Source organism: Dipteris shenzhenensis, chromosome 29 (assembly GCF_047967505.1).
Source record: "Dipteris shenzhenensis isolate YYH24624 ecotype China chromosome 29, Dip_SZ_1.0, whole genome shotgun sequence".
Lineage (NCBI taxonomy): Eukaryota > Viridiplantae > Streptophyta > Polypodiopsida > Gleicheniales > Dipteridaceae > Dipteris > Dipteris shenzhenensis.
Window position 1 is genome coordinate 14422508 of NC_141624.1, and position 19902 is coordinate 14442409.

At 43.8% G+C, this 19902-nt stretch overlaps 1 protein-coding gene across 1 annotated transcript; it reads left to right on the forward strand.

Moving 5' to 3' along the window:
- Nucleotides 1-278: 278 nt before the first annotated feature.
- On the forward strand, nt 279-4364 carry LOC147882467 (serine/threonine-protein kinase D6PK-like). Its single transcript, XM_087400586.1, has 4 exons — nt 279-780; nt 896-1041; nt 1387-2452; nt 2901-4364. Exons 3-4 carry the CDS (start codon nt 1833-1835, stop codon nt 3922-3924), a joined length of 1644 nt encoding a protein of 547 aa, XP_087256712.1. The 5' UTR covers nt 279-780; nt 896-1041; nt 1387-1832; the 3' UTR covers nt 3925-4364.
- Nucleotides 4365-19902: the final 15538 nt, after the last annotated feature.

A 19902-nucleotide genomic window follows, 5' to 3' on the forward strand; every position in this document is an offset into this window, starting at 1 on the left:
ACGCTGCCCCGTGGCCCCACCGGCAGTAGGCGGTACACCACCAATGACCCAACCGGCACCGGCGGTTGGAGGCTTTTTTAGCAGCGCCAGCTATTTCTGACTGGCCACCACCAAACCTAGTCACAACTAATGCTTCCGCTACACTCATTGTGCACTTCCTGCATGTCATCTTCATGCTACATCTCCGCGCATTAATTTTACGAAAAGATCGCACCTCCTTTCTACTGTGCCTTCGGCAATATCACAGCTTTCGTAGCATACCGCCCCACTTCTCTAGTTTAGATTCCTCCTTCCACCCATTCGATCTCGCCATACCACTCTGCTCCCTCTGATGTAAACATCCTGTCAATTCATCTTACCTCTTAAGCTTCCATCCAGATTTCATAGCGGTCCTCAGTATCGAGCTGTTCAGATCTCTCGAGCTCCAACATTGGGAGCGGCCAGCTGCTGCTCCTTACTCTAGCCCGCTCGATGCAGCCAAATAGACGATGCTACCTTTCGCGCCGCTCCAACTACAATCACAGCCATGGCTGCTTGCTCTGTACTAATACGTAGAAGCTAGAATTACCCCTTAGTGGAACTGCCCCACCGTGCTCTCAATGAGCTCCCAACCTGCAGGTTCCGTGGCGCCACGCAACATCGATGCTCGAGCTCCTGTGGCCGTTACAGTCGGCTAGGCCACTAAAAGCGCCGGTTTCATCTCCGATATTATTCCATCGTGGATCGAGCTTTCGCTCAACAGGGTCCATTGAGGGCCGGCTCCCGAGCTCTGCTGTGCTGGTACTGATTCCTGAAGCTTTGGAAGTTCGGATTCAATTCTTCATCTTTTCTTTTTTTTGCCCTTCCGGTTGATCGGATTCTTTTCATCATCTTTTTTTTTGCTCTTCGACACAAGGGTTCCCGAACCAGCGTCATCGATCCGGATCGCGACATCCACGCGCAATCGTGAGCGCAGGCTCACTACCCAACCGCAACAGTCTTGGATTGATCTACCTTTTAGGCTCCTTTGCGAGCTCTTATATAAGCGATCGCTACCTATGAGTAAGTGCAGGCTTATTATTGTACCTCCTTATTCCTGAAGCGGTTGCGTCGTTTTGTAATCATCTCAGGCTCGGTGATCTAGATCAAAACGGCCTGAATATACAGTTGTCGCCTAGTTCAGGATCGTGGAATCGTAGCTGCCGCATTTCGTTCTGTTCTTCTTGTGTTCTGTTTTTAAAAGCTGGACAACATTTGCGAATCGCGATTCGCGATTGTTTTCCTTGAAGACGCTCTTGTAGTTTAAAAGATGGTCGAAATACTCTCGCCATCCGTCACACTCCGTTGTCGAAATTAAGTCTCTATGTCAGGAAGCATTTCTGATATTGCGGCAATTCTCGATGTCAGGTTTTGGAAATCTACTGAGCCGTTGTTGATATTCGCAAAGGTGTGTTAACATCATCGTAGCTGCACGCCCACGCTGGTTCACTACGAGGAATATCAGTCCTCGAACCCTGCAGCTTTGGGCTTGACTCTTGGTCGATTCCAGTAAACTGTAAACGTCCGGAATCGGTGGTGATTGCATAGGTTTGAAAGCCAAAGCAATCGCAGCCGTGGCAGAACATGCTCACCACGAGGCACATTTTCCATTTGTTGTTGTTAGGGTTCCGCGGCCGAAAAACGGATTGGTTGTACCATCCTCATTGAAACAGAAAAATGGCACGCTGTCAGGCTTTAGTTCACTTTAGATTGGAGTCCTGCTGCAGGAAGTCGATCTGCGCTTCTGATATTGAGGCTCATTACAGCAGGCGCCCGCGATTTCAATTGAAAGAGAGGTCAGATTGACAAAGACAATGTGCGAGCCTGGCTCTGAAGCGCAGTATGTATTTGCCGAGTCGGACAAATCGCAAGGTACTAGCCTGGAGCAACAAGGTATAGCTCGTTCAGGGGAAGATGGAAGTGAACGAAGGTATGCGGAAGTTGACAGCAAAAGCATGAGCCACAGATCCTCTACCGATCAGACGACAAGCAGCACTAGCGCCACTAGCGGGGAGCCTAGAAACGCCCCAACACTGAACAGCAGGCCACACAAGGCGCAGGACGCAGGCTGGGAAGCTATCCGGGGCATAATAGCTAAAGAGGGAACCGTGGGTCTACGGCATTTCAGGTTCCTGCAGAAGCTGGGTAGCGGCGACATAGGCAGCGTGTATCTGGCGGAGCTGCGAGGGACGAGCTGCTATTTCGCGATGAAAGTGATGGACAAGAGGGCACTGGAGGGGAGGAACAAGCTATCGAGGGCGCAGACGGAGAGGGAGATATTGGAGGTGTTGGATCATCCGTTTCTACCGACGCTATATGCGCACATAGAGGACGGGAAGCATTCGTGTTTGGTGATGGAGTTCTGTCCGGGGGGAGATTTACATGTGCTAAGGCAGAGGCAAGCGATGAGGAGGTTCAGTGACAAGGCTGCGAGGTAAGGACAGAAGCGTGTGGCGGTTTTGGGCGGCGGGGGATGGCGGAAACGTGGTCGGGGGTTTTAGGGCGACGTGAAAGGTGATTAAGGGTGGTTTGGGATGGTTTAAGTGGCGGGAATTCGATTTACGTGACCGGAATGCTGTCTTGGCGTGGCGAAAATTCGATTTACGTTACCGGAAAGGCACGGAAAGACGATGTAGGGTGGCGGTTTTGCGCGGCGGTGGGTGGCCAAAACATGGTTGAGGGGTGGCGGAAGTTGGATTTGGGGTAGTTTAGACGGCTTAAGCCAAGATGCTGAGTTCGGGTGGCGAAAATTTGATTTACGTTACCGGGATGCGACGGTTGCGAGGGATTTGGGCGACGTGATTAGGAAGGTGATTTGGAATGCTTCGACTTACGTTACCGGAACGCTAACTTTGGGTGGCGGAAATGTGGTGGTGGTGCAGGTTCTACGCGGCGGAGGTGTTGCTGGCGCTGGAGTATCTCCACATGATGGGGATAGTCTACCGGGATCTGAAGCCGGAGAACGTGCTGGTGCGGGAGGACGGACACATAATGCTATCGGACTTCGATCTGTCGTTGAAGTGCAGCGTGAATCCGACGTTGGCGAGGGTGGCGTTGACGGCAGCGGAGCAGGGGGCGGGGATGGCGTCGCCGCCGGCGGCGTGCAGCGCGGCGGCGGCGGCCTGCGCGAATTCGGCGGCGTGCATGATTCCGTTGGGGTGCGTGTCGCCCTGTAGCGTGCATCCGATTGCGTCGTGTTTGCCGATGCCGAGAATTTTACAATTCGCGGCGGGCGGGAGGCGGCGGAGCAGGCGGAGGAAGAAGGCCGGGGGCGGTGGAGGAGCAGCGGCGGCGCCGCTACCGGAACTCGTGGCCGAGCCTACGTCCGCGCGCTCCATGTCGTTCGTCGGAACGCACGAATACTTAGCGCCGGAAATCATCCTCGGCGACGGACATGGTTCCGCCGTAGATTGGTGGACCTTCGGGATCTTCCTCTTCGAGCTTCTCTACGGCCGCACCCCTTTCAAAGGCGCCGATAACGAACTCACCCTCATGAACGTCGTCTCCCAGCTCCTCCGCTTCCCCCCCCCCGACCCTTCCGACATTCTCGCCCCCCCCTCTGCCTCCGCCCAGGACCTCATCCGTGGCCTCCTCGTCAAAGACCCCCACAAACGCACGGCCGCCCTCCGTGGTGCCTCCGAAATCAAACACCACCCCTTCTTTGACGGCGTCAATTGGGCCCTCATCCGCTGCGCCATCCCCCCCGACATCCCTAGCCCCTTCTCCCTCCGCCTCAGCTCCGACGACCCCGACCCTGCCCACCACCCTCCCGATGACGCTTCCGTTTGCTCCGCCGATGATGATGATGATGATGATGACGATGATGATGATGCCTGCGCCAAAGCCTGGCTCTCTGGCGACGCTAGCCCCACCGACAGTACCCTGCCGGACTTCGAGCTGTTCTAGTCCCTTGGGACGTACTGCGGGAATCAAAACTACTGAACAGCTTGCCGGTCGAATTCATTGATTGTCATCAGCTAGGGCTGTGGTTCCAGGGTGCGCTCGCAGCGTTGCTCAGAAAATTCTTCCTATGGAGCTCGCCTATAATACGCAGGCGCAAGGTCTAGCTGTCGCCGCACCGAAAGGGACGCTTCCTGAACCGTGCGAGATCGCTGTATTCTGGTTCAGGAAGATCTCTGTATCTGAATGGACGTGTTTTACGTTTACGGGAGACAAATCGGCACTTGGCATCTCAATTCGATCTCAGCAAGCAAAACGTTTGTCCCATGCTGTTTTATGGAGCAAGGCCAATAAGGGACGGCAATCTTTACGAAAACGAGTGTACTATCGCAATCTCCACTAAGTGAGCGTTGCCGCACTTCTATTCTTTTCAAATGAGATGTGTTCTGCTAGCTCAAAAGCCACTAAACTCTAGAAGAGCATTGCTTGATTTATACGGGTCACTGCACACTAGAAGTCTGTCGCCACAACTTGAGAGATTGTGGGACGGAATCGCTTTTGGGTGAATTTCTAATTGAAGTTTGATGCGCATCCCAATTCATCATTTGCAAATCGGCAGAGTGCACTATATTTCTCCGCCTCCCTTAGATTCGCGGCCCCAATTCAATACTTTGGTCCCACGGAGCTTTTCAGCACTCGTGGCCATTAAAGTTGTAGCACAGTAGCACCCATCTAACTTTTGCAGACTGCACATCTCGATTCTCTACTATTCTCTAGTTCCTATCTCCACAGAAAGCTACCCAATTCCGGAACCCGTTTGAAGTTTCAATTCTACCTTCCCGAATCCCAACTGCCAAATCTGTTCATGACCACTATTCTAATTCATTTTTGTCGTCTTGGACAATTCGTCAATCAATCAGTCCGTATCGTGGAGCGAGGTGACGATTAAAGTATTCACATGCTCAATGTTCCATCAGTCAATGCGTCGCCGTATTCTCGCCACCTGTGCACGTAACTGCCTACGGCCTAGGAATCAAACTCCAATCTGTGATATTGTGGAGATAGTAGGTATGGAAATTTATTTAAAGCGCATGGAGCAAAAAATGTTCGATGGGCCATTGGGCAGTGCCACTGGCCACTCCTCTTGAGAAGTAGCAGTCTCGGGTAGCTATCCCCCTCTTACGCCTTGCTTCCACGCAGGGCCAAATGCTACCATTCAAGTGAGTGCATCAAGCTGAGCGAGTTCCCATGTGAGGTGGTCGTCTGAGCATCCCGTTCAAAAATCGGATCCACTAAGAAATTGTGGACTCGTTTCACCATTCAAGTGGGATGCTCAAAAATCGGATCCACTAAGAAATTGTGGACTCGTTTCACCATTCAAGTGCTAGCACCTGCACAACACACCGGCTTGTGTGGAAACAAGATGTTTAAAAATAAAATAAAATAAATAATAAATAATAAACATGTCGGCTTGTATTAAAAAGAGGGAAGGACCATATACAGAAATGGGCCAACTCAAGGGGCAAGCACCCGTGGCCTACCCTGCATAAGCAATAGGACCAATCTCCACAAGCGTATCTCCTACTAGGGAGTCCTTGGCCATCAACCCCCAGATCCCACAAGTTCTCCTTGCGCCCTGACTCTCGAAAGATCAATCGATGTCACATTTCAAATAGCCCCCCCTCTCCTTCTTGGCCATCAACCCCCCAGATCCCGCAGGTTCTCCTTGCAGTCACTAATCAGCAAAGGAAATTTGAGCGCCCACAGTCTCGACTCTTGAAAGATCAACCGATTTCTCACATGCCAAATAGCCATGAGCAGAGTAGATCCCAACAAGGGCCAACAACTCGCCAGAGTTGACGAGAGACAGACCGTTTCCCCCAACAAAGCCAGGCGCCATTTCGCTCCCAACACAAATCTCGCCATTAAACCTATCAAGCAAATCGCCCTCCCTAATCTCATCCACAGCTCGCGGACCAAAGGGCATTCCCAAAACAAGTGTCAAATACTTTCCTGCGCCAAACCACAAAGTGGGCAGTGGCGGCTCAACTGCAACCATTTTGCCAACCTACTTCTAACTGGCAGCCATCCATGGAAGTGCTTCCCCACAGCAAAAATTTGAACTTTCCCGGAAGTGAAGATTTCCAAATCTCCTCCAACTGTGCTCTCCACCAGGCATGAGATCTGCGCAGCTTTCAGACTGAGTTGAAGTCATGGGATTCCATCTGCCTAAGCAATAGCTCTCTATAGCATACCTTGGTTGAGATCTTGGGCAGAACTGTCCTACCAACTCTCCAGTGATTTTTCCTCCTGTTATGTCAGCCATAATTTCGGAACCATGTGTTGTGATTGTGGTTAGGTGGGCAACCAGGGGGCTTGACGGTGCTTGCATGCTATGAGGCCTAGAGGGTTTGGGTCTAGGGTCACGCCTAGGCCTAGACATTAGTTAAAAGGTGCAAAGGGGAGCCCTTGAGAGGGCTAGAATGGTAAGGTCCCTTGTGGGACACATGGCACAAAGGGAGGAGGCCACTTTGCAAGCATTGGGCAAGGGGGAGATTCCCAGAGAGAGATCTCCAAGGTGATCAAAAAGGAAAAAAGATTACAAGATGGGAATGACTGGAAACGAAAATTGCATTTTTGAGCAAATTGGTGTGCAATAGTGTCTAGAATGCATAGAGAAAGACCAGTTTACCAAAACTACTAACCTTATTAGTATGTAGATAATATAATCTTGATGGGTGATAGCTTGATGGGTTGAGCTAGAGCTGTAGTGGGTCTAGGTGATGGAGCTGGAGCTTTAGTGCATTAGTGTAAGATGATTAAGTCTACTTAGTGGGGGCTTGGTGTAATAATAGGTGCAAGCAATCACTACATACTTAATTCACTAGAACCCTGAAGATCGTTTTGGGCATGTGTGGCTGACAAGTGTGAATTGCATAGATATGTGTGCCATCTCCTCTTATCTTCACTTTTCTCCATCCATTCAACAATTTTGATCTTCATCACTTTTCTCCTACAACGTAGCCTCATCTTCTTCCTCATCTTCATCTGGACAACACTTTAGTCTGGGCTTGTCTCCCACCATCATCGTCGCCTACCTACACTTGTGCAAAAGCCATGGAGAGAAACAATACAGGTACTTAAATACACCACAGTCTTGATCTACCTTTCCAAGTGCTTTCTTGATCTATCTTTCTATATGTTTGCTTCAAAACCCAATTCCACTGCACCAGATCTTAGGCATTTGCTTCATCTTTTGCATGATCTAAGACCATTTTCTTTTAAGATTTACCTAAATTTGTCTGGACCTGATGTTTTAAATGGAGCCTGGATATTGTTACTTTGAGGCCAAGGTATTTTCTTAAAAATGTGATTTCAGCATATATAGCTGAGGAACACCCCATATCGCATTTATGGGAAAAATATGTTTCTACTGCACCTAGTTCCATGCATTTGATTGATCCAATGTTTGGGTACATGGTAATATTTACATAAATAGAAATGTTTGCTTGAAAACACGATTTCAATGTATTTAGTTAAAAAAACCTTCATATCGTGTTTATGTGCAAACTTGCAAAGAGGAGGACCTAACCATTCAGGTGATACAGCAAGACCATTCAAGAAGACCATTGACTTGTCAGCTTAAGCTATAAAGGAGGAGGAATCTCCTGGTGAGAATTGCTTTTTGAGTGCTTCTGTTTCATTTAGCTACATGTGCAGGACTCAAATTTAATTTTGTATTATGCAGTCAAGAGAATAAAGCCCAATTGCATTCTCTTCTGGCACAGCACAAGGATTTTCTTGGAGAGGTGTATGAGTCTTTCAATAAGCTGACAGTTGAAGAATCTAAAGTTGTCAACAATAAAACTTTTGTACATATCAAGGACATTTCCGGAAATGATAGGATCAGGTATCAAATGCACAAGATATTTGATAGTTTTGAAGACTGCCACAAGGGAATGTGCATTGTACATAAGGGCAATTGCAGGATACTTGAAGAGTCACTTGCATTTGCCATGTATGTACACTATGATGATGGGTCAGTTGAGCACACAAAGTAACGTTGAGGCTGAAAGCTCCAACCTCACTATGTCCATTCTTCCCTCTTTCAATATTGAGGGAAAAGAGTAGGTCATGTTGTATGACATACAGTGCCTCTTCAATTTGAGAGAGGATTATGCAATTGTCCTTATTGCACAGTCTTGCAAGGTCGACACAGAAGTAAAGATTGATGGCGATCCTTTGTTAGAGCTGGAGGACAAATTCAATCCTTCAAACGAATTGTCCATCTATTTTAAGCAAGCCAAAATGTATGAAGATGTGGATGGGACAATCTTCTAGAAAATGCAAGCACGAATGGACCTCACAGCAAGCTTGGATATCAGTCAGAGCTTCGAGGGGAAGGAGGAGATCGGTATCTCCTTGTTTAACGATGATGTGCTCGAGAAAGATGAGAATATTGAGGTAAAGCACCTACCTTCCTTGAATTTGGAGTTTAGGTATGCAATTTAATGCCCTATTGTAAATCTGAGTGTGTTTTGTCGTATGGCAGTTGTTCGTTGAAGATGACACATTCCTCTTGAGGGTAGCTAGAAGTAGAATTCCTGGGCTTGGTAAACTATCAAGCCTTTCGCATTATAATAAATACCTATCTGCTGCAAAGATATTGATTTTTCACAAATTGCTTAGTAACAATGGAGTTGCTATTACTTATTTTTTTAAACATTTTTCGAAAGTTTTGGGCGGTCATCCTATATCCTGGCAAACAGATAAGATCATTCTCATAGAGAAGCGGTCTGCTTTAATTATTTTTGGGTGTTATGCTAGAAAGCAAGGCTCAAGAGCTAGTTACTTTTTGACATATACTGCCTAGGCACTATCTTGTGTTTTAAATAATCCCCTCACCTTGAAGGGTTATGGAAAGCATAAGCTCATAAGGAATTGAGAGCCTTCTTTGGTGGCCCTTCCTGACAAAAGAGATGAAGAGCAAACTACGACAACAATAACTCTTGCATAAGATGAGAAGAGTTCGGTTGCTCCTCATCTCAAGGAAAAAAAGGTCTCCAATCAAAGTCACAAGAAGGATTCCAAAAGCAAAGTTGGCAAACCATTGGAAGAATAGCCTGTATGGCATTGTATATTTTACAAGATGGAAGTAGAGTTGAATTGTGAGAACACTCTCATTTTAGAATGTCTTAGTTATGTTTATGTGTATTCGTAACAAAAATAATATACATTTTGAAATAGAAATATATGTATTACATTTCAAATATTTGAATGGTTGCATACAATGACTTCTTATGAATGAAAGATCCAAGACATTGTTCATTGCAAAAAAAAATTGTTACCTTAAATGACACCTATTAATGAACAAAATTTAGCACTTAGCTTCTATCTACCCATTTGGGGTTTACAAATATCTTTGAGTGCCTCCATTGAGCAGATCTTTGTGTTGCATTTGAGTTCTCCAAAATCTGCATCCTTCTTTCCTTTTGAGCCAATCTGAAAGCTAGCTTAACCTATGATATATTGACTATCTTCTTGGCTTGAAGACTTTGTAGGATTCCTCGATAGAACCACTGAAAGACTTCTTTTAAACTATTGGCTTTTTGTTTTCCTCCAAAATGTTGTGTATGTCTAAAGAATGCATTCCGTGCCATGTAGTTTGATTTCTCCATTCCCTGTGTGGACCAAATTGCAAGGCATCCGTATTTTTTTAGAAAGAAAGGAAGGTGATTGTAGATTTTGATACATAGGCAAGTGGGCATTAGAAATACATAAAAATAATATTGTTTGCTTTAAAAAGATACATGGACAAAAACAAGATTTTGTTCTTACCATGTGAGTGATGTTACATGCTATCCAAACCTCTTTTATTGGCTTTCCAAATCTCTTTACTGCTTATTCAAATGCTTGTTGATCATTCTTGCTCCAGGTAGCTTGGTCATAGAAAACAAAAAGCTTATCTAAGCATTTTCACACTTTTGCCTTGACATCTCTTGCCAATCCATCTGCTTGATGAGCTTTGACAACATTGTGTACTTTTCTCCACAAGTTATACTTTATCCTTGATATGTATGTTGTTTTACTACCATTTATTTTTGTTTTCTTTGGATGAGACAAAATCCTTCTAGCCTTTACTCCTCCAATAGATGGCTTGATAGGGACATCTTTTCCATTTGTAGATTTTTTAAGATCCTTTGTAATATGTACATCTCCTCCATGGAGACCAATTTCCAAGAGCACTGATTCTAATGATTGTAGTGCCTCTTTTCTTCTGCTCTCGGGGCAAAGTTTCCATGCAAATCCAATATATAGAAAAACTAGTTTCTCAATGATCCTACATAATGCATGCAATGTACAAATGTGACCATTGCATAATGGGATCTCAAGAACTGCTTTGAAATTTTTATCTACTTTATCTCTGTTGGGTGCTCTTTTCCACCATTTAGAATCTAAGACATCCACTGGTTCATTGTAGTATAACCAAGGAGACTTTGAGTTACCCCCTTTGCTTATATTGAACATACACTTCAGTGCCTTCAAGTCACCTACCATACGTCATCATTCAATTTGAAAATCACCCTTCCCTGGAACATGAGAATGATGTCCTTGGACTTGACTCTTCATAATTGATGGTATATATGTATGATGAAATACCCAATACACTATTGCATGGTCCTTAGTCTTCACCTGTAATTTTAAATCACAGGTTTGCAAGATATGTTATATGAAATTTATAACATTTTGAGCAAAGACTAATTTGGAAGGCGATAGTTTACATACCTTAAATAAGCCACCATACGTGCTTTTTTGATTGGACACTGAAGTACTTTGAGCTAGACTTTGTGATCGATTGATCAAGTGCTCGATTGATCAAGTGCTCGATTCATTAGAGTGATAGAAACTCTCTCTATATTTTTTTCCTTGACAATTTCACACTCATCTAGCTTCACAACAAACTTCAAAACTCCTTTACATTCTTTAAATGTGATACTGTAGAACTCAACCATTAGTCTCTCCAGCTGTTCAAGATCTAAAAAAGTATTATTCCAAGCATTATATGCAGTGCTTCCCTTTTCAGTTTCATATACGCTTTTGATATGAAAGTATTGTCCAATGAACTTATCCATTTCTGGTTGAGAAGACCTTGGTGTTGGTAACAACACACATTTTAAAAATTGAAGCATATCCTTTTATACTCACTCTGTTCACATCAAGAGCCTCTTGAATTTAAGTGACATCATCTTTACTTTTACTTTCCAATACAAAGTCTTCAAGGACTTCACATTTTACCTTCTTAATCTTTTTTTTCCTCATTCTTTGCAACAACATTGGAGACTCAACCCTTCATTTGTTTGATGGGAATTAAATTAGGATCAACATTTCTTTCTGAGGTCTCAAAATTTCCCTGCAACAACAAGTACACTTTGCAATATCATAGATTTGCTTGCAAGAGAGACACACATATACAAATACATTGGCTAAACAAGATGTGCTCTTACCTTGCTTTATATACTCTGTGCTTACATCCTACAGTGCTAGCTTTCAACTCCGTAATGTTTCAAATTCTCTCGGCCCAATACTGCCTCAAAACGTTCTTCTCATCAAGCATGCATGTAGATGACTCTGCAATCACTCTGTTCCTTTGTTCACCAACCCCATCTTATTGAAAGGTATATCTACATGTGAACAGACATCATGCCATGATGTCTGCAAAAGGCATTGAACTCTGTGGACTTGTATTCACCTCCATTGTCATAATGGAGGACCTTTAGGTACTTGCCATTCTGCTTTTCTACCAAGTCTTTGAAGTCTTTGGAGGTGTTAAATGCATAAAACTTCTGTTTCAGGAAGTTGTGACTCAATCATCGATGAAGGTCATGAAGTACAAATCCTTGCCAAGAGACGCTATAGAAGTTGGACCCATAGATCTAAATGCATGATCTGAAGGACATCGGTACTTTTGTTAAAGATAGTGTAAATTGCACTATCCACATAGGGCATAGGGGCAAACCCTAACCCTAACCCTAAGGGGTTCACATGTATATCTTCATGTTCATTGTCAATACACTTAGTGTACAGACAGCTATATTGTGTGCACTCCTCTCTCTTTCCCTCTCTCACTTTCGCTATCATGGTATCAGAGCACTAGGTGCTCCCACTCCCTTCATGAGTGTTAAGCCCTACTTCCATGAGGCATCTTACATTGAGAGAGATTTCGTAAGAGAGAGTTAAAGCCCTTGCTTCCATTAAGGCATTAAGCCCTTGCTTCCATCAAGCAAGCCCTCTCATTGAGGCATCCGCACAATTTCTTCAACTCTTCAGGTGGAGCTCATCCTCATCTTCGATTTGAGATGAAAATCTCCCAATTCCGTTCTTGCGAGCTTCCATTCTCTCTATATGTAGTTCTTGAGTTCATTCTTTGAGAAGATTCTTTGAGTGATGTTCTTGAGCTTTGTAAGGTCTCGGTTGTAAGGTCTATTCATTGTGAGAGTTTAGCATTGGAGGGAGAAAGGTTCAAAGGCAACAGGCTGCCATCTCCATGCTGTATACCACTCCATACAGATTCGCCTACCGAGGGAGAGACTTCTGGCCACAGAAGACGACATCAACTACGCGTCCAACCTCAACAGCCACCCTGCTCCATGCAAAGGCTGCTCCAGCCGACTATGTCCTGAAGAAGCCCTAGCTTCTTCTCCGACTTAATGGCTCCAAAGCTCAGGCGGTGGCTCAGCCTCTACAACAAGCCTCATCTCCCAACGTCTTCTAAGGCTCCTCCATCGCAGCGGCCAAGCGAGGCTACATGGGCAACTTGAGCATAACGGACTGCAAACGACTCCTCTCCGAAGAGTCCAAGCCTCAACACAGAGGAAAAGCTTTAAAACAAGCAAGGCAAAACACCCACGGCTAGTTGACGGTCCTCTACAATGACTACTTCGACAAACGGACTCAACCTCCACCTTGGCGTCTCTAAACGAGCTCAACCACTAGCAACAGCCGACTGTTAAGCTCCAGCTCAAGCAACAAAGGCGCCAGCCTCACGACCTCAGTAGGCGCAGCAAGGAACGCGCAAGCACAACACTCTATCTCAACTGCGACGAGAGCAGCTCTACCTCAACACAAAGCTGAGCCGAGAGACCACGCAGCACATCTTTTCACGGCCTCAACGATTGACCAGCAACTAGCCCAAAGCTGCAACTTCCGTCGACCATGCCTTTCAAACGACAAAGAAAAAGCAATGTCTCCCTTGCCTTGGCTCCTTCATAGCGTGCACCAGCCAGGCACCTCAGCCACACAAGACAGCCAGAAAAATCAACGCCTACAGCCAAGCTCCTCAACTAGACCACCCAGCCTCCTAGTCTCCATCGACTCCCTACACAGGCAGCTTCCTGACAGAAGGCAGATCTCCAAGGACCTACCGGCTCACAGCGGCTCAAACGGCTCTTCTATAGCACGTAGACGCCTTCGACTCCCCGGCTCAACCTCCAAGCTCCTTCACGGGATGACTCCTGCTCATGGCCTCCACCACAGAGAAGACTCCAATGGCTCAGCATACGAGCAACGCAGCCACACCACCATTGTTGGCACAGATCCTCAGTCACAAATGCATCAGAGAGAATCCTCTATCCCGTCGTCATTTGGCCTCCGTCCGTCGCCTTCAAGATCTACCTCTCTCTACAATCTCTCTCCTTCCATCCGTCTTGACACATGGCAGATAGGCTCTAGACTTGGTAAAGTTCAATTAAGCTAACTGTGGTTAGACAGGGTTCAGTTAAAATGTAACCATGGTTAAGTTCAACTAAACCAAGAGCCTCCTTCCAGGCACAATTGCCTTTTCATAGGCACAGTTGTATTCAGTATGTGACCTCCACAGCCACATCATCAATTTGGACCCCCCTCGTTATTTCCTTTCTCTTCCCTTTTGGCGTATCTTCTGGGTTTTGTTCCCAAAGGCGAAGGATGACCCACAACTTATGAAGGGGAAATCCACATCTTGTATAGGACCACATAAGTTGTACTCATTATACGTGCTTTCACTATGTAGTCACTGTGCTCACATACACACATACTACTCTGATTTCTTTTCGGTATTGGATGCTAGCATACGCACCAAACGAAATCCACAAAAAGGTCTTGTACATGCACCCTCTATTTACCCAGTGCAATTTAAGAGGGGATGTTAAAAGATAGTGTAAATTGCACTATCCACATAGGGCATAGGGGCAAACCTTAACCCTAACTCTAAGGGGTTTACATGTATATCTTCATGTTCATTGTCAATACACTTAGTGGACATGTAGCTATATCGTGTGCACTCCTCTCTCTCTCCCTCTCTCACTTTTGTTATCAACTTTGAGTCGAAGATGTTGGAAAGAGTTGTCTGTGTTGCTTACCCATGCAACAAGCCTCAGATACATCTTTTTGAAAGTACAACTATGGAAGCCCATGTACCATGTTTGTATTTGATGAGTTAAAATGGTGGTGGTACATCTCGAGTGACTAATGCAATCACAAACTGCCCATAATCTGGTCCAAGTCCATTGATGGGGCAAGCTGGACTAGTCTCTCTTCTTTGACCTCTTATCCATGTGGTGTGAGCTGATTGCCGAGATCCTTCAATTTGAGTAAGAAGTCAGGACCAGATTCATTTGGAAGCATTGGCTCGTTGTTTAGCTAATTCTCCAATAAGAGAATACGTGACATGTTGTTGGCATTGTACCGTCTTTCCAAAATCTTCCAAGCAAGTACCAGTGAGGTCTGCTGACGAAGAAGAGGAATCATTGTGGTGATATTCAGGGCAAGTTGAGCCTTGGTATTCCACCTTTTTATTGCTTTGTGAGATCTAGTTGCTGATCTACAGTAAGAGGAGTTATAGAGGTAGGCTCGAGTCTCTTTTCATCTTTCGTGAGACAATGTCCCACAAGTTCTTCAGTTGAAAAAAGTTCAACATTTTGAACTTCCAATTGCCATAATTGTTATCATCAAGCTTACTACTCTAATCAAGAAATATGACATCATCATGTGATTTCACCATGGTGCACCAAGAATCAAAACTTGTATACAAATAGCAACCAAGTGCTAGGGATAGCTAGCGGCTTTACAAGGCTTGAAGAAGTAGTGCAAGATGCCAAATATTCAACTAGTGACTTTACAAGGTGGCATGGTGCAACTACCTTGAATTCATAACCCAACTGCCAAGTGACTCAACAAGAGTGAATATACCTTCTATCAAAGAATGGAATAGTCGATATGTGTGAGATGAATACTGATGATAGGTTCTGCAAGTACTCTGATGCCGGTTGGGAACTTATCGAGAATTTTCGGGTAGGGCTTCAATTGGCTTGTTTTGGAGATCTCTCCTCTATGGTAGCTAGTCCTAGAACTAGTCTACATGTAGATCAACATGAAAAGCAACAAAATAAATTTACCTTGATTTGGTTTGTGTTGGGTTTGGAGAGGATGAGATCTAATCAGGAGGGGTTCTGATGAAGAGATTTCTGCAAATACTATGAAGTGAAAATCCCAAATGTGAAATATGAGGTGATAGGTATGTAGAGCATGAGCTGAGACCAATTTCTCTTTTTAGAGCATCTCCAAATTCCTTTTGGATCAAAGGATGCGGCTTGCAAAAGAATTTTACCTCAAGGGTGCCCAAAAAAACACTGATGATGTGGCTTGTGGGTGCATATGTTAAAGCATAGTGTGCTTGAGAAGCACTAATGCTGAGGTGACACTATTGGTGGCAATGATGATGTGGCACTACCACGTGTGCAGATGATGTGGCAATGTGGATGCCACATGGAAAGGTGATGTGGCAATTGATGATGTGCCAAAGGAGTCATCTGTCAATGGTACTCAACCAGGCAACATTTTTAAGTAAAACCTCACATGTGGAATAAAATACTTGTCCATCATAACCAAATAGTATACACAAAGTTCAATTGGCGAATCCTTTCGGAAGTCTGGGAACTAAGATCGGGGTCACCTTACCTACCAACATCCAAGAGAAACTAAGTGTTAGAACATCATAGCTTCGATTGGGTAGACAGGTAATGCCTGTTTACCTGGGCTTGTTATCGCTTTTACCACAAAACTAGACCAACGTCTAGATTCATAAGTTGCTGATCACATGTGTATGAAGTGACACAAGTGTATGAATTCCAATATTAGTGTGTGCTTATCCTTGGGAAGGGAATCCCTATGCTTATACTAACGAATAATTGAGCCTTAAAAACCTATGTAAGAAGCCAACCTGGAAATATGCTATGATCTTGCAATGCCGACCTACAATTAAGCACAATTGGAAGTATGATAATAGTATAAACCAAAGATATAAAATAAAATTACCACACTAATTAAGTTCTCATAACAGAAATAGCTAATAGGAGTACAAGAAATATTGTTGAGGGAATAAATTCATTAATGAATTCCCAAATGTGTGTTTTGATGTGACATGTGTTTCCATATAACCATTTAAAAGATAACAATCCATTGGTAGCCCATATATGCCTAAAGTCTAAGGAACACGTTTTACGGCTAAAGAAACCAACAAAAATAGACTAAAAGATAACTTGTTAGAAACAAGAAATGAGTAGATGATTAACAAATTAACTGTTTAAAGTAATACTTCATTACTAGTCAAATACTCTATAACAAATTTGAGACACTCGTTTAAAAGAAATCTAAGGTAAGGAATACTAGAAGAGACAAGAACATAGAAGGTCCATCACACTTAGAAGTTAGGAAATAAAAGCTCAAATATGTTCAGAAAGATACTCTTAACGGACCAAGAATGGTTAGAGATTTTATTTTCAAAAGGATGCTTGAATGTAAGGGGCACATACAGAAGGATACATGGTGTACTTGTAGTATCATTGAAAATTCAACTTCTTAAGTAAGAAATAAGTGGAAAATAACTATTCTAGAAGAGATTAAAATAAGCAAAAGTTAAAGGTAACAATTAGCCATGTAAATTTTAGAAAATAGGGGGGGTTAGAGTAAGGGAAGGTAAAATGTTAGAGATCATTAATAAAGGTAGATAAATGGAACAAATAAAAAACGTGTGTGTGTGCACGCGCGCACGTGTGCGCACAAAAGAGAGAGAGAGAGAGAGAGAGAGAGAGAGAGAGAGAGAGATGGAATACTACAAAAAACATTTTTTCACACTACAGAGCAAAGGCAACATACTTCAAGAATACAAGGCATGGGGGTGGTATCACGCGAAGCAATGCACTATACAAAATGTTCGATTGGTTTTATAGATGTCTAGAGGCCAGGACTCTCAAGCGCGATAAGGTAGAGGTCTCAAGTCTCGCAAAAGCGGTTCAACATGTCAAGAAGACAAGGAGATGTGCTGCTTAGAAGTCCTCAACAGGGAGCCAAGGGGTTGCACTTTGGTTGCAACGTAGCGTGTTGGAGGAACCTTGTAGGTTGGCTATGTCAATGTAATTTTTAATTTAATCCAGAGGACTTTGATCTTCCACTACATCACCTTGTAAATTTTCATTTTCTTTGTTTATCTTGCCTTTGGAGATACCTTTTAGGTTGGGCTTGTCAATGAAATATTTGATTTCATATCACTAAATCACCTTGAAATAATTTGATGCATTACATGAGAAAACACATTCAAAATTCCAACCATGATGCAATCAAAATTATTGCTTATGACATGGTATCTTGCAAGAAAGAGAATAAAATAAAATGTACATTTTTGTATTATAATCTCTCCATTAAAATACAAAGACTCTTCATAGCCTGTACCTCCTCTTTGCTACCTCTAATACATAGAAAAAAGAGGCTTTTGAAATCCCCAAGTAAGATCCTAATACTAATACCATTAAGGCTCTCCTCTAGCCAGGCACAAAGTTTTTTAGACCATCGCCAATGGGATACAATGCAATAGGGGAAGCTATGTGATGTGGATCACAATGATCAAGCTATCAATACTTTGATGCACTTTAGTAGTTAAGTAGGCCATTCTAAAAATTGGATGTGGAAGACCACAACGTATCCTCCTACTTGACTAATATAGTGCATCAATGAGATCTCAAATTCCTCCTGCATCAATTCAACAACCATTGCATTAGCAAACCTAATAAAGCACATTCCATAAAAAGACCATAAAATATAAATCAATACATAGGATGCTTACCATCATGGCATTGTCTCCTTTAATGATGCAAGCAAGGTAAATAGGTATAAACTGTAAACTTTAGACATGAAAACTTTAGGCATGAAAACTTTATACACATTACCTGAAAACTTTGGACACGAAACCACACAATAAAACCATCAAAATAAAATTTATCAATGCTTTTAATGTCCTCCAAGTCATGAAGAAAATCTATGCAAATTCCAAAATGCCCAACCTACAATTTATGGACAGCTTGTACTAGTCAAACACATTGTTTGATGTTGCATGAGGGATAAAATGGACATTTTCATGCATTTCTCTAGATTCTTGCCTGCTATTTCACCATTTCAAGTAAAGTTGAAGGACTATACATTTTTTAGATATCAATGCTCCACTCTCGTGTAACTATGCGGGAATTAGCTAACTCTCCTTGTAAGCCCCCCATATGAGGAGAAGGTATTTGAGTAGCTCGGTTATCAAGTAGGTCCTGGTTTGGACACCAGATGGGGGCCATGTGTGGCCTGATGGGCTAGACGGCTTCAGATAGAGTTGACACACTGCCAACTAAGCTACATGCAAGTGCGGGAAGTCATCCCATAACCTCCAGTCGACCGTTTTGGGCAGACTAGGTCGGTCTCCCAATTGGGTCTAACCGACTACGACTGGTGGCTATATAAGAGCAAGCCCGTGAAGCCCATAATCATCACTGCTACAGCAACCCTGATTCCTTAGCATCCAGCCTCCATCCTCTACTATTTCGAGCATGCCATCAAAGCTTCTCACATAGGAGCACATGGCTAGGAGGCAGCGCCATCTATTGTATCAGTTTTACAATAATCAAATTTTTGATTCTCCATACTATCTGCTCTTCTCTCTTGCATACGAGATCCTGTTATCAATTGAGCACAGACGTTGTATTGTTTTCTTACATGGTATCAAAGCTTGGGCTCTAGCAAGAAGATTTGGTAGTGTGTTTTTGTTTGTGAGTAGATTGTGAGAGATGGCCCAGCCCGTAAGACTGTGAATCCCACCGTTTGGTGAAAGCGAAAAGTTGGACGGCACTAACTATCCACTCTGGAAGTTCAAGATGAAGACCATTCTAAGCACATACGAGCTTTGGGATCCTAGTACTGGGGTGGACGTGAAGCCAGTTGCGAGACCGGATCCAGCCAAAGGAGGACAACAGATAGTACCAACTGTGGATGAGATTCTCATGTGGACAAGAAGAAATGCAGATGTGCTGTGTTCTATTGTCTGTTACAGTGTAAGTGATTCTGTCATGGTGTTAATTCAACATGTCACCACAGTGGAGGAGGCATGGACGGTCTTGAAAAATCAGTACGAGACCACGAATCAGACACGGATTCATAATCTGGAGACTCAACTTGCAAACGAGAAATTGTTTGAGTTTGAAACGGCAGAGAAGTTCATCACCAGGGTGAAGAATCTGTGCGATCAGATGACTGCGATTGGCATCACCACATCACTAATGAGAATCTAGCATGAAGGTGCATACAAATTCTCCCACCAAAGTATGACGGTCTTGTTATAGCATTGAATACGTAGAACAAAAATTTGCCCCTCAACTTTGAGGACTTCAATGCGATGCTTCTAGAGGAGGAGATGCGTTAAAAGACGAGGAGTGGAGAAGATTCGAATTTCTCAGCTGGGTCAAAGAAAGGAAAGGGTAAGGACTCTGGTAACCCATCTTCTTCTGATGATAAAAAGAGAAAGAAGAAAGATTGGCATCACCATCACCATCACCAGTGAGAATCTAGCATGAAGGTGCATACAAATTCTCCCACCAAAGTATGACGGTCTTGTTACAGCATTGAATACGTAGAACA